General features: G+C 39.7%; 1 protein-coding gene across 2 annotated transcripts; it reads right to left on the bottom strand.

Moving 5' to 3' along the window:
- Positions 1 to 4,781: 4,781 nt before the first annotated feature.
- On the bottom strand, positions 4,782 to 18,634 carry ESM1 (endothelial cell specific molecule 1). Of its 2 annotated transcripts, XM_072992766.2 has the most exons (4): positions 14,969 to 18,634; positions 11,369 to 11,524; positions 7,347 to 7,462; positions 4,782 to 6,942 (listed from the first exon to the last, which is right to left on the bottom strand). In XM_072992766.2, the coding sequence occupies exons 1-3, from the start codon at positions 15,273 to 15,275 to the stop codon at positions 7,362 to 7,364; spliced, it is 564 nt and encodes a 187-aa protein (XP_072848867.2). In that variant the 5' UTR covers positions 15,276 to 18,634; the 3' UTR covers positions 4,782 to 6,942; positions 7,347 to 7,361. The 2 variants fall into 2 exon arrangements, with proteins under 2 accessions (XP_072848867.2, XP_078240561.1); XM_078384435.1 differs by having other exon boundaries at positions 4,782 to 7,462.
- Between the last annotated feature and the right edge of the window lie 8,040 nt (positions 18,635 to 26,674).

Below are 26,674 nucleotides of genomic sequence, written 5' to 3'. Positions count from 1 at the left end.
CACAGAGCAAAAAGCTTAGTGGTCCTCATTAGGCAGAACAGTATCCCATTTACTTTTCTTTGTTTTATTTTTGCTACTGCAACTTATTACTATTTAATATTAGGCCTATGTGCGAGAGAGGGAGAGGGGAGATAGAGAGGGCTTGCATGCTTCCTTGGGTTTTCAATTGTGCCGGCAGAACTTCAGTTCAAGACATTGAGGTCTATCTCTTCCCATTCCCACCTTTTGTTTCACTTTTCTTCCTGATGTTTCGTTGCTTCCCTTTTTCTTATGTTATATGAACTAGTAATAAGGAACTAATTTTAGTTTTTTAAAAAACAATCCCCACAAATTATAGCTTTTTATATTTCCCCTTCACAGTTTCTCATAAAGAAGCTATTTTATGTATTTGTTTGGAAACTGAAATGTACATTTATTTTATAAATTTTCAATTACAATGCTTACTAGTTTCTTCCACCCTGAAATCATAAATACATCACATCTTATTTTAAAAGTAATTTTACAGCTCTATTCACCAGTTCCAGGCTCTCTGATCCTTTTCCATTTGATTGTGTTGCTGTTGTGTAGGCACAACTTGCATACAGATACCTTCACCCTGAGCCACGGGGCCTCACTATCAGCTACGGGTGCTTGAAATTGTACTTCCTCCCTTATTCCCTAAACCTGTTCACTTGGAGATTTGTTTCTCCACCTGAAGACCTGGGAAGGTACAGCAATTCCCTCAGATTTCAACTGGTAAATATATATACTCAGATATAAGAGCTGTATCTGAGTGTGGTGTGTTAACTGGTTATCTCCCTCATTTATCTGGTATGCATGGGGTTGCCTAATTAAGTGCCTATTAGAGTTCACAGAGGAAGATTTGTAACTGGATGTCTATTTCAACAAAGTTACCTCTTTTTTTTATTTACAGCTCTTAGATTCTAGGAAGCACAGTCCCAGAAAGTAACTTTTCCAAATTTTGCATCTAATTTCAAAAATGCAGTCAGTACATGTATATGTGTGTGCGTGCACACAAACACACACATCTATCTATCTATCTATCTATCTATCTATCTATCTATCTATCTATCTATCTATCTATCTATCTATCTATCTATCTATCTATCTATCTATCTATCTATCTATCTATCTATCTATCTAAGCTAGCTAGCTAGCTAGCTAGCTAGCTATGCTTTATAACAGTAATAGCACACAAAGATATCTTATTACTGGGAAAGTCTTGCCCTCCATGCTATCACCACTCTCCCTATATATATATGGAACTGTGGTTCTCTCTCTCTCTCTCTCTCTCTCTCTCTCTCTCTGTGTGTGTGTCTGTCTCTCTGTGTGTGTGTAAACATGATTAAGAGGATTTGTGTGCGCACGCATGTTACTGGGTTAAAACTACTAAGATTTCTGCTAATGCTGTTACTGAAGTTAAGAGATCCCTTACATGCAACCTATACATGTGTCTGGGGAGGATACTAATTAACCTTTTCACACGATTGCTGTCCCTTGTTATTAATTATTGCTATAGAGTTGAATGATTTTTGAACCTATGGTTATCTGTAAGCTGTAATGTATGTTGAAATTCTTTTTGGAGGGCTTTATTCTAAAAGGTACTCTACAAATGTACAAAATTAATTTATAAAGGTAGATTTTAGAGATGGGGTATTTGTATTCGTATACAAATACAAATATTCCTGCAAAGCTCGACTTAACAAGGATCCGCCCCCTGGGGCCAGACTTTCCACTCAAGTGTCTGGCAGCAGCGGCAGCCCCTCTCTTCCGTCCAATCACTCCTAAATCACCGCTCGGCTAGCGACTCAGCAGCCTTGCAGAGAGACTTGTCCTCCCTCCCTTTGCCAGGATGGCTAGACGAGTGGGGCTCTGGAAGTGATTGGAAGGAAGAGCAAGGTGGCGGCTGCCACCGGATGCTTAAGTCTAGCTGCACTGAGATATTCATATACAAATACAAATATCTGTACACAAATATGAATACTTCCATCTCTAGTAGATTTGATTCCCTTTCACAGTCTTCTACTAATTTGAATCTCTAGGTGAATACCAGGTATCAGCTTCTAAGGCACCATGGAATCGCATCATTATGCAGACTTGTGTCTGATAAACAGATGTGTAGAAAATCGATTTTTCTAGTAATTTTTTTGGCAGCTGGACTCTCAGTTGTATGGAAATGTTGTAATTCTATGCCATCAAGTCACTTCTGACTTATGGTGACTCATATAGTGTTTTGAAAGGACATGAGATGTTCAAGGAGAGGTTTACCACTTCAGTGAATTTCCCTGGCTGAGGTCTCATAGTTGAATGCCTCTGTCCACTATTGTCCACTAGCTCCCTATATGGATATAACCCAAATTACAATCCTCTGATTTATTTATTTATTTATTCCATTTATTGCATTTTCCTCTGAGAGGAAGAGGGTGGTATGTAAGTTGAAAGAACATCAACGTTAGATTGACTTGCAGTGCTGTTGTGACTATTGCTTGTGATGACACAAAAATTATTTTTTAGTTCCACCTACATATTTATCCTAGTTCCACCTATTTGAGACTTACTTTACTGAATTATCAACTCTGATATCACTTGGGCTTTGCATTTCTGTGTTTCCATATAATGCAAAGCAATCCAAAGCTTGGGAAATTTATATAAAATACAGTAATTTATTATATTTTAAGGCCTCCAAAATAACTCTTCCTTCTTATAGTTGCTATTTTTGATGACTATATTTCTGTTCATCAGTATTTCATAATTTTTAAAAATTAGGTGTTTCTTCATTCAAGAGTATGAAGCATAGCCCCAACAACAGCATGGTTTGCCTCAGCAAATTGTATACTAACCATAGGCTACAATTGCTCAAAGTCTGAGTCAAGTAGCATGTGATGCTAACTAGTTTAATTTTAATATGGTGGCTTGGTTTAACAGCGAAAACAATGACAGGAAAGGGTGGGTGGAAGATGGCAACCCTTCTGCTTCCCTGACAACTCCTTCCCCAAGCCCCATAAAAACCTTGAAAGGAGAAGCCCAGAAAATTCCCTTTCCCCCAATTCTGTATATGCTGACCATGATGGTGGAGCTGATGCAGAATACTGACAGGCCCAGAACATAGGAAGCTGGTTACACTGGAACAGATCATTGATCCAGCTAGCCCAATGGTTCTTAACTTTTCTTTACCACAGACCCCCTTGAAGTATATTTTGTTGCTGCAGACCACCAAGACTTAACTCACGATTTAAAATCCTAAAGTGCATAAAATATTTATTTAAAGTTCCTCATGAAGGGTCTTCAATTATGGAGAGAAGGGAGAAATAAGTTTGGTTTCCTCTGCTCCTGTGAGCCCCTCTAATAACCATGCAGTAGCAAGAAATGTCAGGTGCTGTCTCTCAGCATCATTCACTTGTATGTTCTCACCATGTGCAGAAATATCAACCAATTATTTGCTATTAAACAGTTATTTTTCTCTCTTTTTTTACTTTTGTTTGTTTTTACTGGAGGCAGTAGTTTAGAAAAGCCAAATTTTATACAAACAAGCAAGGGAAATTAATATGTTCTACGTTTTCTTTCTTTCTTTCTTTCTTTCTTTCTTTCTTTCTTTCTTTCTTTCTTTCTGTTTTAACTGCAAAATATCATGACATTTCTTCAAGCCTTCACAGACCCCCTGTTGAGGTCTTGGCAACCTCCCGGGGGTCTGTGGACCACAGGTTAAGAACCAGTGATCTAGTCCACTGGTTCTTAACCTTGGGTTACTCAGGAGTTTTGGACTGCAACTCCCAGAAGCCTTCACCACCAACTGTGCTGGCTGGGGTTTCTGGGAGTTGCAGTTCAAAAACATCCGAGTAACAAAGGTTAAGAACCACTGATCTAGTCCATTATTAATTCTGAACAAAAGCAGGGTTCCAATCATGGCTTTCCCTCCCTGGAGATTCTCCATCTTCCTTGGTTGTCTCCCATCCAAGCACTAATCAGGCCTGATCCTGTGCAGCTTCCAACATCAGAAAAGACCAGGTTATGTTCAGGGTGGAATCATGGCAAAGATACCCTGGTTTGGTTTTCAGCAAAGGTAAATTTGCACAATGTCTATTAAAAGAGATTTTGTTCAAGTTATTGGAGTGAAAAAGATCCAGGAAATGGACCTTCCACTCATCTTCCACCAACCTTCCTCTGCATTCAAAGAACTTTTCTCTTCATTCAAACTAGTGTACAGTTTTCAAGTTACATTTTTCTTCTATAGTCTGATTTTAGCATAGACTGAAACATACATATGCTGCCTTGACAAAACTCAAAAATCAGGAAGAATAAGCTATATGTATGTATGTAGTGTTGTATTAAATATGAGTATCTGAACAGAATTCAGAATATCAAAACAACATTTTTCCTGTTTTATTGAACAATAATAGCAATTATTATGTGGTGCTGGAGGAGGCTCTTGAGACTCCCCTGGACTGCAAGGAGAACAAACCTATCAATTCTAAAGGAAATCAAACCTGAGTGCTCACTGGAAGGACAGATCCTGAAGCTGAGGCTCCAGTACTTTGGCCATCTCATGAGAAGAGAAGACTCCCTGGAAAAGACTCTGATGTTGGGAAAGTGTGAGGGCAGGAGGAGAAGGGGACAACAGAGAATGAGATGGTTGGATGGTGTCATCGAAGCAACCAACATGAATTTGACCCAACTCCAGGAGGCAGTAGAAGATAGAAGGGCATGGCGTGCTCTGGTCCATGGAGTCACGAAGAGTCGGACACAACTAAACAACTAAATGACGATGACGAATAATAGCAATAAACTCTTATAACAACAGTTTATTATATGCACATTCAAGGAGCTATCATGGTCACGAATATTTGGCAAAGAACAACAACAGAAGAGTTCAATTGATGTAAAAATTCACAGCACTATTTAAATAAAGTCTCTCATCCTGCCTGTCAAACTATATGAGCCACTTGCTCCTTTTTACCTAATTTGAAATTTCCTGGAAGAGCATCAAATCTGACATGTTTTTAAATGATCCAATTGCTTTATTTGCACTTCTGTAACATTGATTATATTGGCACTCAAGCTGTGCAGTCTACAAATACACAATTCAGCCTTACAGATTCGAGCCAGTCTAAATTTTGGTCTGCTGTTAGAGCAAAAAACATTGGTTCTGCCCGAATAGGTTCACCATGAGAAACATCTTTAATTTAACATCCACACTTCAGTTACCTGCCAAGTTGTAAATGGGAGACCATTAGGGCAAGCAAATGAAAAACAGGACAGCGTTCTTATACCTTTAATAGTTGCTAAGAAGAGAAAATTTCAAGAGGTGCAAGGATTAACATGAGCCGCACTTGTTGAAATTTCCTCCAACCTTTAAAGGTATTGCTGGCCACACTGGACACAATGTAGCCTCAAATGAAACATTTTAATGTATGTAAAATCTCATTACTTTCAGCAGTCGAGAATAGAGATTGGAGTATTTGTATACGAATATCCCCCCACAGGTGCAGATAACGAGGGTCCAGCTCCCTGGGGCCAGATCAACTACTCACGATTTTGGTGCTGCCACCAGCTCCACGGAGCCTTCCTATCTCTCCGTTGCTATTGATGGATTAGCCACTCTGCGACCTGGCAGAGAGGTTCGTCATCCCGCCTTCTGCCAGGACTGGCTAATCCATCGGCAGCAACGGAGTGATAGGAAGGCTCCGCAGAGCCAGCAGCAGCGGCAGAATCATGAGTGGTTGGTCTGGCACCTGTGGGGGGGGGAATATTCGTACACAAATACCCCCATCTCTAGTCAAGAATAAGCTTCCCAGCTAGAAATCCCTGAATGCAAACAGGTTATGCAGAAATCAGAAGACAGACAAACCCCCATGTTTCTGAATCTGAAGGACGGGATTAGGCACATTATAATTTTTACCTTTTCATGTGTAAGAATGATTTAACCTCAGAGAAGCCCCTCTTTGGTTTCCGCACAAACCATTACTCTGGGCATGTCTCTTGAAACTATCCCAAGGTATGGGGACTTGTTCAGTACTGAACTACCTGCCACCCTCTGACAACAACATCTCTGCATCAGGAAGTGAGGAATGACTCAATCACATCTTGATGTAAAGTCAACTTAAAGTCATTTATTCCCAAATTAAAGGAGGCAGAGAAGCCATTAAATCACAGAGATTTAATCACACAGGACAGCATCCTCTCTGCAGTAGTACTTTGGGCTGATAGTCATTTTGACTTTTTACTACACATTTTACTTTTCACTACACATTTTCCTTTTCACATTTCTCTGAACACATAAGGCAGAATGGTTAGAGTATTTTACTTTAAAGCGAAAGGAAAGTGTGTGATATGTCCCATGGATACTTCATTTAGCAAGAGAACCACATGTTGCCCAAGAGTTTTAAAAAAGTAATTGCTAGAACTATTATTTGTTATAATATTTGTATGTACTCAACAAAATGACTCCATTATAATCTATTTTAAGCAAGGGTCAAAAGAAAAAGCGCTGCAACTCTGCCTGACAATTCATTGATACATATAAAATATGTACTTTATTTTCTCTTTTTAAAGCTTAAAAAATTTGAGACTGAAATCCAACACGTGGACCATTTAAATCACACTGCAGCTGATAGGATTTATGCAGCACAGCTATATATAGGACTGCAGTTTTATATCACAAACCACCACAGAATTAAGTGCACTTAAGCAGATTTTTATGTTTGCACTTGCAATAAGGTAGGAATCCTATGCCATTAAATACGGCTAAATGTAGTAACTACAAGTAAGAAGGCATAGTGGTTTTGAGTTGTGGCGGTGCAACCTGATCCTATACAATGTTACATAAAAATGAATCCTGCTGAGTTCAGACGGCCAAGTAAATACACATAGCATTGTAGTCTTCTCATCTTCAAAATTAAGACTGATTTTAGTTCTTTCTGTTACACCCATCAGTTCTGTATTTCTCTATAAATAATATAAAACATAAAAAAGATTTGTCAAGGTTATAAACTGCATTTCCTAGCTTTATAACCATATTTCCCCCATTTTTAGATGGAGGTTGATTAGTGTGGGACTTTCAGAATTCAGAGGGTTACTTGTTTATTTTAAATTCATGTATTTTTTAAAAGTTTCAATAATATTTACATTCAATAGTTTATGATGCATTTAGTATTAAAATGATTATTAATACATGTTCTAAAAATCATGTACATTGTACATAGTCTCATACTTGAAAGTTCATTCTTTGTCTGAAGATACACAGATTGGACTTTTTACACATTACCATCTCCTCTGCTGGAGTGCTACTGTCTTTAAAGTGAGTTGTGAACATTCATCGTAACTCTGAAGTGTTGCTTTGAAAGTCCTACCCATAGTGGTTAATATCAGCGAGGATTTAGCCATTTCATTATTGGAGAATGAATGTTTTTTTCTTTCACAAAATCCTCTTTTACAGAATTACCATCACCTGATCCCATGTCATTCTCTGAAAAATAAAAGAAGATAACGTTAAATATTTAAATGATTCTTACAATTTCTAGGTGTCTTACAGATCAGTCAGTATCATGGCCATAATCCATGAAGTCTGTGATCATTCAGTTCTCTTCTAGCCTTCCACTGTGATTTATATAATAACACAGAGTGTCCCCTTTCAGCTATCTTTGGGCCCAAAGGTAGCACCTCATTAGAATGAGAGTTCTCTGAAGTGTTAAAAGACGTTTGATTATTATAACGTAAATTTGCCTCAGTATGTATTTTGCAGATTAGCTTGCAAAATATGTATCAGGAAAGAACACCAGCCAGAGGCTGGGAGTTCAGTATTTCACTGTGTATCCAGAAGAGACCCAGCCTGTGTGGCCTTGGGCAAGCTGTACAGTTTCAGGGCAGCCCCAGAAAAAGGGAATGGTAAACAATTTCTGAGTACTCTCTGCCTAGAAAACCCTCTTATGAGAGATTGGATTTGTGATTCATAAACAGCAACCCACGTTCTCACAGCCCTGTTTCTCTGAACAGCAGCTTGTCATTGGGCACTGGGAGTTGACGTTCAAAAGATTGTTTTAAAAATCTTGGCCTGTTGAAATGGGCACTCCTAAGTGAGTTCTTTGGATCTTGGCCAGTATATAAACCTTGGCACTGCCATGCAGGACTGAAAGCAATGCCACTCAAAAGAAAAATAATCTCTAAAATGTTAATAGCTGCAATAAATTTGGATATTTGTTACATTCAGAATTGTTCAGTAGTATATTGTACGTTGGAAGAATGCTGTTCTGTCTGCACATATCTGAGCTCTTTAGAGGCTTGAGAATATGAGAGGTTTCTGTAAACTGAAGCACCTTGCTCATGTGTCATTTTGCTGCTTTATTATCCCCATGTGTCTCAAAATGTTCCTCATTTTTAACTTAATGCAGAAGATCTGAATGAAAGTAAGGCCTTGTTTATGGACGCTTTCCTAGAATTCCCAAGTTTTGACTAAAATCCTGCAATAACTGGAAGCAGTTTTTTCTGGCATCATGTCCTCAATGCAGAGGAAATGTTGATATCATTGATGTTACTGCCTTTTGAATGTTGGCCCTCCCAAGATTTGTAGTAGCATCATTTGCTTTAATGATACTACTTTATATCATGCTCATCCATTTGAAGAAGGGATATCGCGTGTGTTTCTATTATCCGTTCAGTTCCTTGCAGATTGTCCTGTTTTCTCATGTTAAACCTTGGGGCTAAGAAAGAATGATCTCTGTTAAAAGTTTTAATGTCATTCCACCCACCTCTGAGCTTTCAGGACTCTACACAAGAGTCTCCAGAACTGAAGCTCTAGTCTGTACAATCACAACATGCTGTTTTTATTCTGTGTGATCACAAAATGCTGTCGACATTAATTCTGTTTTCTGGGGTGGGGCCTTCTAAGTCTAAGCCTAGAAAACCCTGAAAAGGCTTGGCATAAGTCAGAATTGTCTCAATGGCATACAATTACCATATGCCTTCGAATATTGTTTTTAATTCTAAAAAAAAATTCCTTAGAAGATATGAGATGCCTTTTTCAATGAAAGAAAAAAATATTTATTTTATTTTATTTATTTTGGGGGTGGGTGGGATGTGGGAATTGATCCAGTTTTCCAAGGCCCGAGGGTGAACATACACAGCTCCCAGAGCTCTGGAGTTTACCTACCCCTATTTTAAATGGTCAAATCTAAAATTTTTATTAGCCACTTTACGTCCTCAGAGGAAAAGCGAGGCACACATGTTTTGGAATAATATAAAATAAACACCAAGGTCATACATATGCATTCAGTCTATCTGGAAACGACCTGGAGTTTGTTCCATTTAACAGATGAATTGACTGATTAGCAAAATAGTTGTGTGGCATGCTGGGAATGTTCGTTTCCAGAGTGGTAGCAGTGTTAATTTTTCTGGACAAAAAAATAACAGCACAACCGTCTTGTAGCACTTTAAAGCCTCAGAGGTTTAGTTTGTCATGTTCTTATCTAAATTACTTGTATACTACGATCCTGCTTCACGTATGATAAAGAGAACTCTACTTCACTAAAGCTCAGGCAACAATAAATCTGCTAATGTTAATCAGGGTGTAAACGTTGTCATTAGTGACGACGGCATTAACAGTGTCCAGATGCTATGTCTGCCTTTTCAGGGAAGACTCAGTGACATAAACAGCAATATGGATAATTCTTTACTTTCAAGGACTCTAACTGCTATTTCCTAGAAAGGAACTACAAAACACATTGCTACCAATTTCCAGCACCCCTTTCAGTATACAGTATGTATCTCATTCAAAGCTTTGATTTGCCAAGTCAATGGCTGAAATCTTGTTGCAGAACTCTTCATGTGCAACAGTGGTGATTTCATCAGCACTGGCAAATTGCCACTGATTAAAAACTTCCTTTGTCAATTTTGCATTATATAGAAGCTACATGTACCCTGAAATTGCTTTTTATCACTAGCTATTTGCTACTGCTACTGATGCCATAATTATTATGCATGCAGAGCTGCACAACAGGATTTCAACCACTGAATGTGCACCCATAAAAAATGCCCCTTCAAGACAGATCCCACCTAAATATTGCAGATGACTAGTCTTTAGAAGAGGACATTCTGTAAGTGCTGATTGTGTATAATTATCAAAACAGGGGCTTCATGTATCTTCCAAAATTTGCGAATCACCTGGCCTTTTTTATTGCGATTGCCTTTCAGGTTTATTCTTCCTTTACAAATCTGTTTTGTCAGACACAAAAGCCTGCCTCTGTGATGTCCCTCAAGAACAACATGATTTCCACTCTTGCTATAGGCTATATTTGAGCTGCGGTTCAGTCCTCAAATATATGGCATAATTCATTCTCCCAGTTAATTAAGATAGGATTTTTTCTACCATTAGGCAGAGCAGTGAGGTGGTGTCCCTAAGTAACAGTTGCTAGGGAGTGATCATAGCCATTCCTGTTGAAACTATCGGCCATCCCTCTCTGTTGGAAGCTGAGACAATGTGCCACATATTCCTGAAGATTTTTTTTACTACAAATCCCATAATTCTTCTTTCTGGGAGTCCCACCTGTAGGATCCAGGCTTTACAGACATATAAATTGTGCTCATCTGGGGAGAAAGCCCAGGTGGCAGGCTTCTTGCCTTGGGCAGGCCTAATTTCTTGTCTGAAAAAGGAACTGCCCCAATGGTTGCTAGGAAGCTTTTTTAAACAGAAAGTTAATACTATCCAAGGCATAAAGCCTGCCAACTGAGTATTCTCTCCATCTGAAAACAATTTAGGTGTCTGTAATGTACATGTCTCCTAGAGAGAAGAATTATGGGATATCTAGTCCAAAATATCGGAAATGCACATCTCTACATATTCCCTGACCTGGGCTCCCTAAACTAGCCTTCAGTTTCAGGTGTTCTGAAAGGTGTTGTCCATCGTCAATGTAGTAATGAAATTTAGGTGTGCGTCCAGTTTGCTTCTATGGCAGAAATCCTGTTGCTTCACGTAATAATTTGCAGTTGTGGTAGGCCCACTGAAATCAGTAGAGATTTGGTGAGTCAACCCCTCCTTAATTTCCATTGATTCAATGGAGGTCCTTTAGTTGCAACCTATTATGCTAAGCAACAAGATTTCCTGGTGCCACATATAAACTGAAATCCACAGTAGGTTGGAATTAGGTGCTGTGAGGATAATTTATAAGAAAAGAAATGAGACAACAGTAGTTATAATAAATGTAGTTCCCAGTTCTGGAAGTCTGTAAGCATGATCCTGTCTTTGATTCAATTGGCAAAACATCTTCGGCTTCTCCGGGCCATAATGCTCATGAACAGCTCATATTCATTCAATGTAAGCTGCACAGGGCAAGGTCCCAACCTGTTGTTCCCTGAAGAAATTAACACTTCTAACATTTACCTGTATGTGGAATTAAATTCAGTCGGTTGGGAGGTTTTGATACTGCCAGCTGGAAAAACGAGAACTTTAAACACTTCCCCGTCACTCTGTCACATATGCCAGATGGGCAGTTGCATGTTCTCCGGCATTCCAAGCCATAGGTACCGTAAGGACATTCTATAAGAAAAGAAATGAGACAGCAGTAGTTTTGATTAATGCAGTTCCCAGTTCAGGAAGTCTGTGATCATTGTTTTCCCTGAATCTGCCAAATATTAGGCTGCCATCATATCTGCATGCACTGGGAAGTATATTCCATTAAACATACTAGGGCTTACACCTGAGTAAATGTGAACAAAGAAGCACTGTTAATGTTTTTAAAAGTGATTTACATGGCAATGTGCACATACTGACTCAGAAGCAAGCCCTATTGAGTTCACTGGCACTTGATCCCAAGTAGGGAGACAGAGACTGAGAGACTTTTCCCAGGAAATTTTTGAGGGTAGTTTGGTCTTGAATGAATACTCATTGGCCATTAGCTTTACAAAAGACTTGTTTTTCATTGGCTGATATGACTCAGGGATTGAATATGAGATGGGTTGACTTAGTAAAGGAAGTTGCAGCCTCAAGTTCGCGATACCTGAGTAGCGCTGTTAATGACCGGACCACTGGGAGGGTTACTAATACATAGGGTTACCATATATCAGAAGCAATTGAACAGCACAGAAGATCAACATAGGTGACAATTCAAAAATAAGACTGCACTGTCTCTTTATTAGATTACTAAAATCCCACAAACAGATGCTGGCTTTAGATTCTGAAGGAGTCTTCATCAGTCTGGGCATTACAGAGCTGGGCTGGTGGTTGTGGGCATTTCACCTCTTTTTATTTACCTTTCAGGAGAGGTTAATTTTTTAAAAAAGCAAGTTTGACACAGCTGCTAAGATATTTAAGCAATAGGTGACATTTATAGTAAACTAACTTATCATCCAAATTTATTTATTTATTTAATATCATTTGTAGGGTGCCTGTCCCCTGGTAAGGAGTAGTGGGACATCACTGAAATTGGAAAGAGAAAAAAGAAACATTTAAGACAGAATTTCCTTCTTACCACAAAGTATGGCTGCTACTAAAATGCAAATTTCCTCATTGTTTGCTTGGTATCTCTAAAAAGGAACTATTTCTTGATTAGGTTTTTATCTCAGTTCAGCAAGGCACATGGCTCTGCTCATCTGTTCTCCAGTTTTATTTGCACAACAGTTCTGTGAGGTAGATGAGAATGAGATGTACTAAGTATCCCAAGATTAGCCTCTGATGCTCAGCCGCCATTCAGTCTTCTAGCGACTACACCATGAAGGGAGAATCTGCTGCTAGGCACGTTCATTTCAAACAGATGATGGATTAAAATGTAGCCCAAATGCAAGATATCAGATTTTGCTTATTTGGGTTGCTGAAGTTAAAGTAGTGACATTTGTTTACCATTGTCCCATCAATGTCACTGAAACAGCATGCACTAATATAAAGAAAAACAATAATGTAAAAGTATATTTGATCTTTGATGCAAATGCAAAACCCATATTGCACTAATACAATGGCTTGTTTGAATGAAAGAAACATTTTTTTCCACTTGCTATTCGTCAGCAAGGACCACAGAATAATGTAATGTGCAAGAGAGCAGTTTAAGCCATGCCTGTGAAACCCTTCGAGTGATAAGATCTAACCAATGTTCTAGCCCCTGTACCTGAAGAGGCAGGCTTCTCTACGTGCCCCCCAGGTGGAAGTATAGAATCACCCAAGGGCTGCTCATACATAGTTTTGCAAACAGGCTCTTTACAAATCCTTTCCACCATATCTCCTGCTAATAATCGGGATTCTGTTATTCTATGAAGGCCAGTGTGGCACAGTGGATAAAGTGCAAGATTAGATTTCAGGATATATGGATTCAAACACCCGCTTGGCCCTAGAAGCTCCCTGGGGTGAGGCAACGGTAAACCACTCCCTTGAACACTTCACATACCTTGAAAATGCTATCAGGGCTGCCACAAGTTAGAATCAACTTGCCAGTACGTAACATGTTTTATGTTGCTCATGTAAACTGTTAGATCAAAGACTAAGTCTGCAATCATATGCCCATGAACTAGAAAGTAAACATCCAACTTTGGTTGCTGTGGTCCTGAAGACATCTGGAGAGCGCCAAGAAGGGGAAGGCTGTTCTAGACCTTTTCCCCCAAATAAGTCCACATAGGATTGCAGCCTCAGTGGGATGCCTTTTGTGAACCAACAACTTGTATCAACAAATGATTAGTAGAGGTTGAGACATCTGCCTGTGTTAGCTTATATGCAGCTTTGATCACCTGAGCTCTAAATCATTTAGACTTTCAGTATCCTACAATGATAACTTTTGTCTTTGGCTTAGAACCCTAAGAATGTGTACATCATTGGGCTTGTCAGACTTAAAATGGTATATACATGTCACACAAAGTAAGACTATTGATTGGCTGAAGGAATGGTATCACTTTATACTACATACGAAGAATGGTGTTACAGTAGTAATTTTGGTACACATCATGTCTGTAATTAGCAATGTTATTAAGCAGAGAAAATTATTTAATATAACTTCCTACTCGAGGCATCCATTGTTTACTATGTACAGGGACTGTTTTTTTTTAAATACGGAACCAGGCTTTTAAAAGTTACATCTCCATCCGCAGGCTGAAGTGGTATACTTTAGAATTCTACCATCTTGGTCTACCATCTTCTTTGCAACATTTGGATTGTTTCTCGCAATGTTAGAATGAGCAAGGGGTCACCTGCAGGGAATCTGAATTAGAAGTTACATAATAACTGTCCTGAAGATGGTGGAAGAGGAACAGTTGAAGCTACATCACTGGGAAAGCTTACTTTGTCTAAGAAGACCTTTTCTGCACTAGAGGACATGAGGTTCTTCCCAGAATTTGGAAATGTTATTCAAATATTTTGAATGCTATTAGAAGCTTCCAAAATTCCCGAGTGTTGAGAGATTCTGGGAGCCAAAAAGTAACTTTCCCAGGCTTTAATGCTTTCTACATTGCTCTGCATTACAATTGTTCCAAAATTTAGACTGCTTTCTCTTCACTTAGCTGCTTACTCTAACAACCTCTATTCTGGTCCTGGTCAGAAATCTAAGCCTATGTCTACCCTTTTGAAGTTATTCTTTCATGCACCTTCCAGTCAACAGCTGAGTGTTGTTTTTGCAGAAGCTGTCTGGATAAAGTTGAGGTAATTCCCAGTAGATATACCACCAGTAGAGTTAAACTGGTATCCTCAGCCATAGGCTGGCAAACAACATTAGTTGAGCCCCTGTCCACCTCATCTTCCCATTTGCTTAATACAAAAACATGACCTATTTTACAGAATTGTGTAAAACCAAGCCTTGTGCATATAAAAGATTTAAATAACCCCATGCATTTTTTTCACATTTCACAGAAGTTTTCCACCATGCCAGAGTAATTCTTATGCTGACAAATCTCCTTTTTAAAATATATATATTTAACTGGGTATTTTGAGGAGCAATTCCCAAACACTAATACAGTACATCATCATCATTGGCATGACAGGCATTTAATCCAAGGACCATTTTTTTACCTTTGCAGATTCCAAACTCATCACCAAAATCATCCTCTTCAGAAAAAAACTGGCACTTCAGCCCGGGGCCGCACTTGACACCATCCATCCCTGAGACTGTCCGGTAGCAAGTCTCGCCCAAGGCTGCAGCGCAGACTCGGCAGCACCCGCAATCATCCATCACCGTCCGCTTACAATGCAGAGGGTTTTTGCATTCATTGCTGTTGCAGGACTCAGGGCAGTCTACGGCATATTTCGCACTCCAGGTAGCTCCGCCATGCAGCGGCAGTAGAACCAGAAATAAAGCAAAAACCTGGAAAGTGCTCATATCTCTCAGGAATGAGGGCACAATGAGCAGGTTGAAATATTTAAGTCTTGAGGGCTTCAGCCGTGGGATGCAGCAGTGAAGAACCAACAGTAGTGGCTGGAGATCAGCTTACAGGTTTTTGAGCTTTATACAGCCTCCTGACGGCAAGGCCTGTGGTCGTCAGTTTCCTCAATCTGTCCTCTTGCCAGCCTCCCTTGTTTTACTTTGCGAAATCCAGGATGAAGGTTGGATTAGCACGCTGCTGCCATCCAGGAATTGAAAAGCCTGAGCTGATGTAATCTGTTATGTTTAGTTGGGTTGTTTTCCAATAGGACTGAAAATTCTCTCACATCCGTCTCTCAAATGCTCAAGGGCGTCTGCCAGAAAAGTGCACATGGGGGTGGGGGGGCAGAAAGCGCAGTAGTGGGTTTCATACCTTCCTTCAGGAGAAGAGTTATTCTGACATTAGCTGTATCCTTTCACAAATCATAGTTTTTCCTTCAAAAAAGAAGTTCCACGATCAGGAAAAAAAAGATCATATATCTTCAAAGTACAGCTGCTGTGTTCATTCTACTCCCCTTCCACAACCTCAGTAAAAAGGGAATACATTATTACCTTACAACAAGCAAAGGAGGGGAAGATGGCAACGTGACTTCTGTAGTTAAAGGAGAATATTCTTTGAAACAAAATGAATCAGCCTGTCAATATTTAGTTAGTAAGATAACTGAGGCATTACATTCAAATAAAAGTGCCAAAAACAACAGAGTGAGATGGATGCCGGGGACCTGGGATTTCATCTTCAGATACCTCAGAAATTTTCAGTTCTGTATCTTTTTCAGCTAACTTGAGATCCCCAGAGGCAGCTGAAGACTCCATGATGAAGAGTGTTCAGCTTATTGAAAAATAATTTTGTTCAGTCTTCTTGTCCATCCGTTCCCCTGAATATAATGAAGACATTTCCAGCCATCTAGCAGAGAGAGAACCAAGGCGGAAAGTTCACACTTCTGTCTCTCTGCTATCATGCACGGTGTCCAATTCGTCGAACCCACCAAGAGGAGGAACCGATAACGCAGGTGTGCAAACTCAGCAGACAGGAAAGGAGTCAATGCATGAGAAACATTGCTTGAATGACGTAGGATTTTTAAGATTTGTAATCCGGATTTGAAATATTCTCTAGCCTTCAATGGCACTTTGGGTGATTTTGAACATGACCGCGATGTGGAAAGAACTTGAAATGCAAATATTGTGACCATGGGTCCTAATTATAGAGGAGGACAATCCTCTGTCGAGCTCTCGGAGCATAGGTGTTCTCCACTTGAAGAGGACGTAGATTTATTTGAAGTCGCCTAGTTGAACAGAGATTGAATTTAAATTAAAAATCTGCTTTAAAGATGAATCCTAAGAGGAAACAACAGGAACCTTGAAGTTGTCCATCAACAGTAACTCAGCAGGCATGCAGGCCATCTGGCCACAATCTACCCATTGGGGTGGGATTTGTCACATATCTGTTTAAATTGTATGAATAATTTCAAAATTTTCATCTGTACATAAAGACCAGCATATACCAGCTTTATGAAAACTTGCCTTTGTCCTCTACAAAGGGCAATGTATTTGCTTCTTCCTCTTTGCAATATGTAAGAGGCCACTCTACATGTTAATGTCTTGCGCATCTTGCTTCTGTGCTTCTCTGTTTTATCCTAAGGTCAACTTTAGGGTCATCATCCTCTTCCCATAATGAATGTTTGTGGATCTCTCCACTGGGAGTGATGCTGAAGTTGTATTGTGTACAGTATGGAGAAGTTAGCAAAAGGAAGCATGATAACTTGTAATAGCTTATTTTCCTGAATTATCATGAGCCACCTTTACAACTACATAAGTGTTCCAGAAAAGTACTAAAGGACAAATATAAATGCCTTGTGTTTCCTCTCCTGATAGTGCAAGGTATCAACCAAAGTCAAGACACATTTTTCTTGTTCAGCATGGTGACAGAATGTATTCCACCAAAATTATTTCTTTTCCTACTGTTTTTCTGGAACATCTGAAGAATTTCTCACAGCTTTCAACCATAAATCAGCAAGAAGGAGCATTTATTAATTGATCTATCCTACCCTTCTGAGGTCTGCTCATGCCACTTACACAAAAAACTAGAGTAGCCAGGTCAGTAGCATCCCATTCTCAATGATTTCAGGGCCAAAAGAGATCAAGAACAGGTCCTTGTGATGTCACAGAGGCAAGGCAGGTTAAGAACTGTTGCTGGGCAAGCTGATCATATCTTCTCTCAGTTTTCTTTTCTCAAGACTAAACATGCAAATGGCTCTTGATCACCTCTGCAAGACCAGAGTGCTCTCACATCCTTTGCACCACAACAAGAATAGCTTGCAATAATATATTGTTCCTGAGAAAATCCATTTCTCATCTAGGTATGGAAGGTCCTGTTGATAGACATCTTGTTGGCCACTGTGGGGACAAAATACTGGATGACATAGAGTGTTGATCTGATACAACATGATGCTCATTCTTATAAACAAATGTTTTTTAAAAATTCGTAGTGGTATCTTTATAGCAGGGATGGGCGAAAACACCCCAAGCCTGTATTTTCAACCTTCAGGCCCATCAGACTCCTCTCTCAAAAATGTTTTACCTGTTGGAGGTGATTAACTGCTTCTCACATTACACTGAAGAAAATGCATGTATTTGCATTGAGAAGAAGCTCTGGCACTAATTGGTGGGAAAGAAAGAAAGAGAGAGAGAGAGAGAGAGAGAGAGAGAAAGGGTGGGTGCTTCCCAGGTTTCCTAGCCTCTTCACCTTAGATCAGTGGTTCCCAATTTTGGGTAACCCAGGTGTAGTTGGACTGCAACTCCCAGGAACCCGACTAGCACAGCTAGTGATGAAGGCTTCTGGGAGCTGCAGTCCAAGAACACCTGAGTTAGCCAATGTTGGGAATCACTGCCTTAAATTGCTATTCTAGAAGTTGCTGGTGTGACTTGTTCTTCGGATAACAGCAATCTTGCATGCACTAACGCTGGGTATCAGTGGAAAGAGGCTATGCAATGTAATTGTCCTTTGCCACTAACTTGACTGGTAAAGTTATTTTCATACCTCTGGCACTTGAGGCAAGCCGCCATTCCCCTTCCTGTTTGTTTCCTTGCTTCTATCGTTTTATTGTTGATAGCCTTCTTCTCTCTCTGTCCTCTATCCAAGCAACTAGCATGGAGGCTCTTCCACCTGCTGGAGACTCCACCCCCCCCCCCCCACTTTGCATTCTGAATGTAACTACAGATGTTGACTGTAAGTAAAGATACCTTTTTTCCTATTTTAAATGTTTTTGAGTTATTTTATCATACAAAGTGCTGGTTTGTGTGCATAAGAAACCAGGGTGGGGTGGGGTTTGATGAGACTGAGCTGATCTCTCCAAATTTCGGGTTGTTGTTTTTTCCCCTACATCATACTCTACTAACTAAAAGGAAAACCCTAAATTCCCCAATACTTGTTTTCTTCTCACACCTCTCTCTTGTCTAGAAATTGGCATGATCTTTGGTTTGGAGATTTGTGCCAGTTTGTCAGCATGGCACCACAGGTGATGTGTGTTCTCTTCCTCTGCTTTGCTAGCCAATGCCCCACTCCCCAGTTGGCATGTGCTCCTTTCCTCTTCCTTTCCAGCTGTTCATCCAATCTCCAGCAGGAGCACAGGCTTGCCTGGCCCACCTCCTTGGCTGAGTGTATGATCAGCTGAACAACCAAAGAGGAAGAGAGGAGTTGGTGCTGGTGAAGAGGGAATCCAGCTGCGGAGGTGGGGGAAGAGTGCAGCATTTATTTCTTTATTTCTTTATTTCTTTATTTCTTTATTTCTTTATTTCTTTATTTATTCATTCATTCATTCATTCATTCATTCATTCATTTATTTATTTATTTATTTATTCATTCATTTATTTATTTATTTATTTATTTATTTATTTATTTATTTATTTATTTATTTATTTATTTATTTATTTATACCCCGCCTATCTGGTCGGTGTATAACTAGCACAAACTTCTGAACTGACGTTTGTGCTCAACTCTCTTCTTGTCCCTCCAAGGAGAACACATCTTGCTTTTGGTCTCTAGAAATGAAAGGAGTAGGCCAGATCTCCAACTTAGTTATCTAGAATGAGGACTTTTATCATCTTATCCCATGTATTTCTCTACTAAACATAAGCTTTCTTATGTTCTTTGAAACATGCGTGGATGTGATTCATTCCCAAATGGGGAAATTTGCTCAAGTAATCATGCCAAGTTTCAGAGGGCTGAATCCACTAGTTAATGTTGCACCTGTACCATCGTGTGCTTACTCTCCAACATCCCCAGGAACAAAAAGTGAATGTTGAATGAAAGGGTAGGTGATACCTTTTTTAGACCACTAAAAAGCCACATAAACATTATTAACAGTGCAATAATGGTATCACTTGCCATTGCCTTTGGATTGTGTATAAGAACCATACGTTTCTCTTTCGGTGTATATTGTCAATAGTTCACAGGGTCTTACTGCAGTGCTTTAACACCCCAAGCTACCTATTTTTGAAATCTAAAAGTAGATTTCTGGTTGTTATTGGCTCCATATTTCCAGTTCTCCGTATTTGTGATGGTGGTCCATGCAGGTTGTGGAAGGCTCAGGGGACATAAAAGTGACCCTCAGGTGCATCAAAGTTGCCCACCCTTGGTTTACAGCCATTCACACTCGAATCTGTTTCAACCCTTGGATGCCTCTTTGCACACACACACACACATACTGTACACACAACTGTAACACATTGTTTCTCAGACAAGCCCATCTTCGGTCAGGAAAACCTTCAGTTAGTCTGAAATATGTTTGAGTTAAAAATCTGTGTGGCAGAAAAATCTGACAGGACTGAATACCTCTTGGTATATTACAGGGGGGCTGCTTCATGGTGAAGCTTCCACAAGAACAATGGAGGGACAGTCAAAGCACAAAACATTTTGGAGCTTTGATTCTTGGGAATCAGGATCAGGGTTGTGAGCGTTTGAAGGCTCTGCAAATTTGTTCTGCAATTGCAAGAATAGTTTATTGCTCCACAGCGTGGTACTCTAGAAAGAAATTTCAGCTTTCCTTTGAAAGAAATTAAGTTATCGCTACACCCTAGTGGGAAAGAAAATACACAAAACAGTTCTGGAATGTCAGGTATGACTCAGAAAATGTAACTTGCTTTCTCCTCCCTTGGTTTATTCTGCTGTGCCAGTCCTACACGGTCACTCAATCTCCACACCCTTCCTCTCCTCCTGTTCAATTCTGCCATGACGTTCATTGCCAAAAAGTTCTACAATAACTGAAAAACTTCCCTTTCGGAAATTGTGCCAAAACTAGGTGACTATAATACACAAATTGGATTTTGTTCATATACTTTGTTCTGATTCCAGAATATGCACTCTTGTACTTTCTGCCTTGTGGAATCTGGCTGTGTTTGGTCAAAAGCACTACATGGGTGGAGGTTTACTTGAATCCTTTGGCACAAATGACATAAAGTGGTGTCATTTAGAGAGGGCTTTGCAAAGTATATCCGCAGGATGAATGTTTGCCTACCTACCATCATGTAGGACAGAGCTCAGAAAGGTTTTAATGACTACAACTCCCAGAATTCTTCACTGGCCATTGCTGGTTAGGTTCTTCCTGGGGAGCTGTAATTTTAAACAGTAACTTTCCCAGACACAGCTGTATAGTGAGATACTGTTTTGAGCAATAGCTTTCCTAGCCTCTGACTGTTGGCTGTGCTGGTTGGGGCTTATGGAACTTGTAGTCTGAAAAAATCTGCAGTAGGACCTCCATATGCATGGGATCAGTATCCACAGTTTCACTTACCCACAGTATGAAATACGCAGAAAAAAAACTATTTTCACATGTATAGGAATAACTGAAACTTGGTGGGATGGCTCCAATGACTGGAATAAAGCAACTGAAAGATATAAATTGTTCAAAAAGAACAGAAAGAATAGAAAGGGAGGTGGAGTTGCAGTATATGTCAAAAATACATGTTCCTGCACAGAAATACAGGAGGAGAAGATTGATTGTCCTATTGAGAACATCTGGATCAATGTACTGTAGTTGGCATGAAAAACAAAAGGAATGTGGTAATTGGAGTTTACTACCGACTACCCGATCAAGCAGAGGATGTGGATGAAATGTTTGAAAAACAAATTGGAAGGACTTCAAAGGGACATTATGTAAGTGATCGGACATTTTAATTATCAAGATATCTGTTGGGAGGCAAATTCTGCCAAGTATGGCTCTTCCAAGAAATTCCTGGCTTGTGTGGCTGATAATTTTCTCCTACAAAAAGTAGATTAAGAAACTAGAGGACTAGTTATCCTTGACTTGATTCTAACCAATAGAGACAATTTGGTGGACGAAGTGGCAGTAAGAGGAACTCTGGGCGAGAGTGACCATGTTCTACTAGAATTCTTGATCTCTAAAGAAACCAAAGCAAAGTGTAGCCACACATATATGCTGGATTTTTAAAAAGGCAATGCTAATGAACTCAGAACAAAGATAAGTAAGATCCCATGGCAGGAGATCCTAACAAGAAAAGGAGTCCAAGAGTTTCTAAAAAAGGAAATTCTAAAGGCACAACTACAAACAATTCCAACAAGAAAAAAAGTGGGAGACAGCAAAAAGGCCAGTGTGGCTTCAAAAGAAGGCTCAGAGAGGATCTGAAAACAAAAAAGGACACATATAGGAAGTGGAAGGAAGGCCAGGCCACAAAAGAAGAGTACAGACAAGTAGCAAAGAATTGCAGGGATGGTATTAGGAGGACAAAAGCTGAGAATGCAACAAAAGCATTCTTCAGGTGTGTGCATAGCAAAAGACAAAGAAAAGAAAAGTGGCTCTGGGACTCAATTGAGATGGGAAAATGATAACAGATGGCAAAGAAAGTGTTCAGTTCTTATTTTATCTCAATCTTCACCCAAAGGACAGACTATGACCCTCCAGACAAATGTAAAATGCAAGTGGAGGCAACAGGGCTGTGGCTGGAGATTGATAAACAAATAGACAAGGAATATACCTTACCACCTTGAATGAGTTCAAATCTCCAGGGCCATATGAACTGCATCCAAAAGTATTAAAGGAAATGGCTGAAGAATTCTCAGAACTGTCCCTTATTTTCTTGAAATCATGGAAAATGGATGAGATGCCAGACGACTGGAGGAGGGCTAATGTTGCCCCTGAAATATTGTGGAAAAGGGCAAAAAAGAGGAACCTGGGAACTACAGACCAGCCAGCCAGGCATCAATCCCATGGAAAATTCTGAAACAGATTATAAAGCGATCACCATCCAAGCACCTAGAAAACAAAGCAGTCATAACTAGAAGCCAGCACAGATTTGTCAAGAACAAATCCTGCCAGACTAATCTGATCTCATTTTTTAAAATCAGATAACCCCCCTGATAGACAGAGGAAATGCTGCAGACATAGTATATCTTGACTTCAGCAAAGCTTTTGACAAAGTGCCGCATAATATTCTGATTCGCAAGTTAACTAGGTTGTGAGCTGTATAGAACAACTATTAGGCAGATACACAGTTGGCTACAGAATAGTACTCAAAGAGTGATAATTAATGGCTCCTTTTCAAACTGGGAGAAGGTAGCCAGTGGGGAACCCCAAGGCTCAGTCCAGGCCCCGGTGTTATTCAATATTTTTATTAATGACCTGGATCATGGGGTACAGGGAATGCTAATCAAATTTGTGGATGACACAAAACACCCTGGAAGGCAGAAACAAAATTCAAAATGATCTAGATAGGCTAAAAATAAAAACATGAAATTCAACAGGGATAAGTGCAAAGTATTGCGTCTAGTAAAAAGAATCCAAACACACGGTTACAAGATGCGGGATACCTGGCTCAATAATACCACAAGTGAGAAGGACTTTGGAATTGTCATGGATCACAAGCTGAATATGAGCCAACAGTGGGATGTGGCTACAAAAAAGGCAAATGCTATTTTAGGCTGCATTAACAGAAGCATAGTTTCCAAACTATTCAGCACTGGTTAGGCCTCACCTTGAGTATTGTGTCCGGTTCTGGACACCGCACTTCAAGAAGGATGCTGGCAAATTGGAACAAGTTCAGAGGAAGGCAACAAGGATGATCAGGGGGCTGGAAACCAAGTCCTATGAGAAAAGGCTGAAACAACTGGGCATGTTTAGTCCTGAGAAAAGAAGACTTGGAGAGAGATATGATAAAACTTTTCAAATACTTGAAAGGCTGTCATTCAGAGGAGGGCCAGGATCTGTTCTCAATAATCCCTGAGTTCAGGACACACAACAATGGGCTCAAATCACAGAAAGTCAAATATTGGTTTAATATCAGGAAAAACTTCATAACTGTCAGAGCAGTATGGCAATGGAAGCAACCATCTTGAAAGGTGGGACGTGCTCCAACACTGGAGACATTTAAGAGAAATTTAGACAACCACCTGGCAGAGATCCTTTGATTTGTTTTCCTGTACACAGCAAGGGGTTGGACTCAATGGCTTCATAGGTCCCTTCCAACTTCATTATCCTATAATTCTACCAGCACCACATTCACACTGATGACATACTTACAAGGAAGATATTAAATATGTTATCTGCCCCTTCCATAGGAAGATGTACAGAATTTTCCAGCTTTTCAGAAGGGCTATATGCAATATGGGGATCAAATTAAAATGGGCAAACAACATGTTGTCTGTTTGAAAACACTGATCCACACAATGGCACCTCTGTGGGAATGTGAAACAACTGCATGAGCAATGGGGACCAAGCATGTTCCCAGGGTCTGCCCAAGACATTTTGCTACCTGAGATAAAAGGCATGTTCCTATATTAGAGCTTGGAAATAATACATTATATTTAATTTGTTAACATCAAAATAGCTACTTTGGGATTAAACGGGAAGAATGCATCTAATCCTTTTACAATAACATTTTGAAAATAGCATGACAATATTTTAAAATGTTGCTTTCAAGGTATTACTCTCTAGTTGCATTAGTTGGCTTGTCCTGCTAATGCAAAAGTAAATATTTTACTATTAATACATTAAAATTTATTATGTTAATTCCAGTATCTGCTTCGCATGCTCCAGTGGTGCCTGAGGGATGCCAAAGACCACACAGTTAATCATTAAAGAGGAAGCAGGGACAGAGCAGTGTACAGTGTGTATGTGCGTTTGTAAGTAAGTAAATGAAAGAGCATCTTCTGAGCCTCGTGGCGCAGTGGTTAAATTGCTGTACTGCAGCCAAAACCGTGCTCACGGCCCAGGGTTCAATCCCAGGTAGCCTTCCATCCTTCCGAGGTCAGTAAAACGAGTACCCAGCTTGCTTTTGGGGGGGGGGGAGGGAGCAATGTGTAGCCTGCATAATTAACTTGTAAACCATCCAGAGAGTGCTATAAGTACTCTGGGACAGCATACAAGCAGCACACTTCACTTTGCTTTTTGTTAGGCGCAGTGCGTTGTTCCGGGTTTCTTCTGTAAATATATTTAGGAAGTACTCATTGTGTAGAATACCAAACAGTATATGATAGGATGAAAGCGACTACTGGCACTTTCGGGTTTCCTTTAGGAAATATCCTAATGAGGTGATAATAACAGAAACGTTATATGTAGCAAAAAGGAGAAGCTGTTTTTTAAAAAAAATTTAATGGTAACCTCTTTTGAAACACATCCAACATTATTTAAAGTGAAAAGTTATCCATATTGCAAACATCTAGATACACAGCAAAAGAAACTTGGTTATTATCTGGTAATGAACATCAGGGTAAAATAATGTGTGTAATTCATTATGATTTCCCAAATAATGGAGAAATATTGTCACTGTGTAGAAAAAAAATAGTTCTCTGTCCTGGATGGATCGGAAGAGGAGAGTGTGACATCACACAATTGTAGGGCATACATTGGTGTCCTTGGACATATGTTGGTGTCCCTAAGATGCCACCATATTAGCATGGAATGGCTGTATAGGGGGGGAAAGCCTTGTACTGTCTACACTGACTATCAGTTGTTTTTCAGGTTCAGAGAAAAGTCTTTCTTAGAGATGATGGGCAATGAACTTTGAATCTTCTGTGTACAACATATGTGATGTTGCACTAAGCTACAAACCTACCCTAAAGGATCCCAGATGGACAAAATTTTATCACCACATCAATTGCAGATGCATAGTATATATACATAGTTACATTGGTTACCAGCTGCTGCTCGGGCCCAATTCAAAGTGCTTGTTTTGACATATAAAGCCCTAAACGGATTGGGCCCTGGATACCTGAAGGACCGCCTCCTTCCATATGAGCCTACCCGGCAGTTAAGATCTAGCCGGGGGCCCTTTTGAAAGAGCCATCCCTCAAGCAGGTAAGAGGGATGGCTTGTAGACAAAGGGCCTTTTCAGCAGCTGCCCCCAAACTATGAAATGCCCTCCCAACTGAAATTCGTCTGGTGCCGACATTGATGACATTTTGGCGCCAGGTCAAAACCTTCCAGAAGGCTTTTAATTGAAATAACATCAACTGTGGGTCCTGATGGCAATTTTAATTGTATTTTAATCATTTTATTTTTATTGTATTTTAATTGAATTTTAATTGTTGTAAGCCACCCAGAGACCTTTGGGTAGAGTGGGCGGCACATAAGTTAAATAAATAAATAAATAAATAAATAAATAAATAAATAAATAAATAAATAAATAAATAAATAAATAATAGTATATTCAAAGCAGGTCAGAGGATTCTGGGAATTGGAAATCAAAGAAGTTATGCTTCCATGCTGTGAGTACAATATGTGAGAAATAGTTGTCTGCAGAGAATGGAGGAAGCATTTCGTTATGATCCTTGAAGTAGGGAGGCACCCAACAGCTGTACTATAGAAGGGTATATGCTGCCATAGAAGATCCGTGGAGTGTGTGAAGAATGGTGCCAATTCCAAACTGTGACATTGCTAAGTGTGATGTCTCAAGAGTAACCACCCCTCGTCCATGCACTGAAGATGGCAGCTTTCAAGTTTAAGGTAATGTGTCATTTAACTCTCTTCAGCAGAACTGAGGAGATTGACTATTATTTTTATGATATGGATTTCACACATGAGCAAACTAATATGTACTTAATAATAAAGTATAACATTTACACCATAGTGTCTGCATACTATTGGTTGTTGTGGGTTTTTCAGGCTCTTTGGCCGTGTTCTGAAGGTTGTTCTTCCTAACATTTCGCCAGTCTTTGTGGCCGGCATCTTCAGAGGACAGCACTCTGTGTTGGTGCTGTCCTCTGAAGATGCCAGCCACAGAGACTGGCGAAACGTTACGAAGAACAACCTTCAGAACACGGCTAAAGAGCCCGAAAAACCCACAACAACCATTAGATCCCGGCTGTGAAAGCCTTCGCGAATACATCTGCATACTATATTTGACAT

Source organism: Pogona vitticeps, chromosome 2 (assembly GCF_051106095.1).
Source record: "Pogona vitticeps strain Pit_001003342236 chromosome 2, PviZW2.1, whole genome shotgun sequence".
Classification (NCBI taxonomy): Eukaryota; Metazoa; Chordata; class Lepidosauria; order Squamata; family Agamidae; genus Pogona; species Pogona vitticeps.
The sequence above is the reverse complement of the archived record's forward strand: the minus strand, read 5'-3'. Positions and strand labels throughout refer to the sequence as shown.

Coding starts and splice junctions, on each gene's coding strand:
- ESM1 (XM_078384435.1), bottom strand. CDS start 15,275: ATGAGCACTTTCCAGGTTTTTGCTTTATTTCTGGTTCTACTGCCGCTG. Junction 11,525..14,968: donor TGAGTTTGGAATCTGCAAAG/GTAAAAAAATGG, acceptor CTTTTCTTATAG/AATGTCCTTACGGTACCTAT. Junction 7,463..11,368: donor GAATTTAATTCCACATACAG/GTAAATGTTAGA, acceptor TTTATTTTTCAG/AGAATGACATGGGATCAGGT.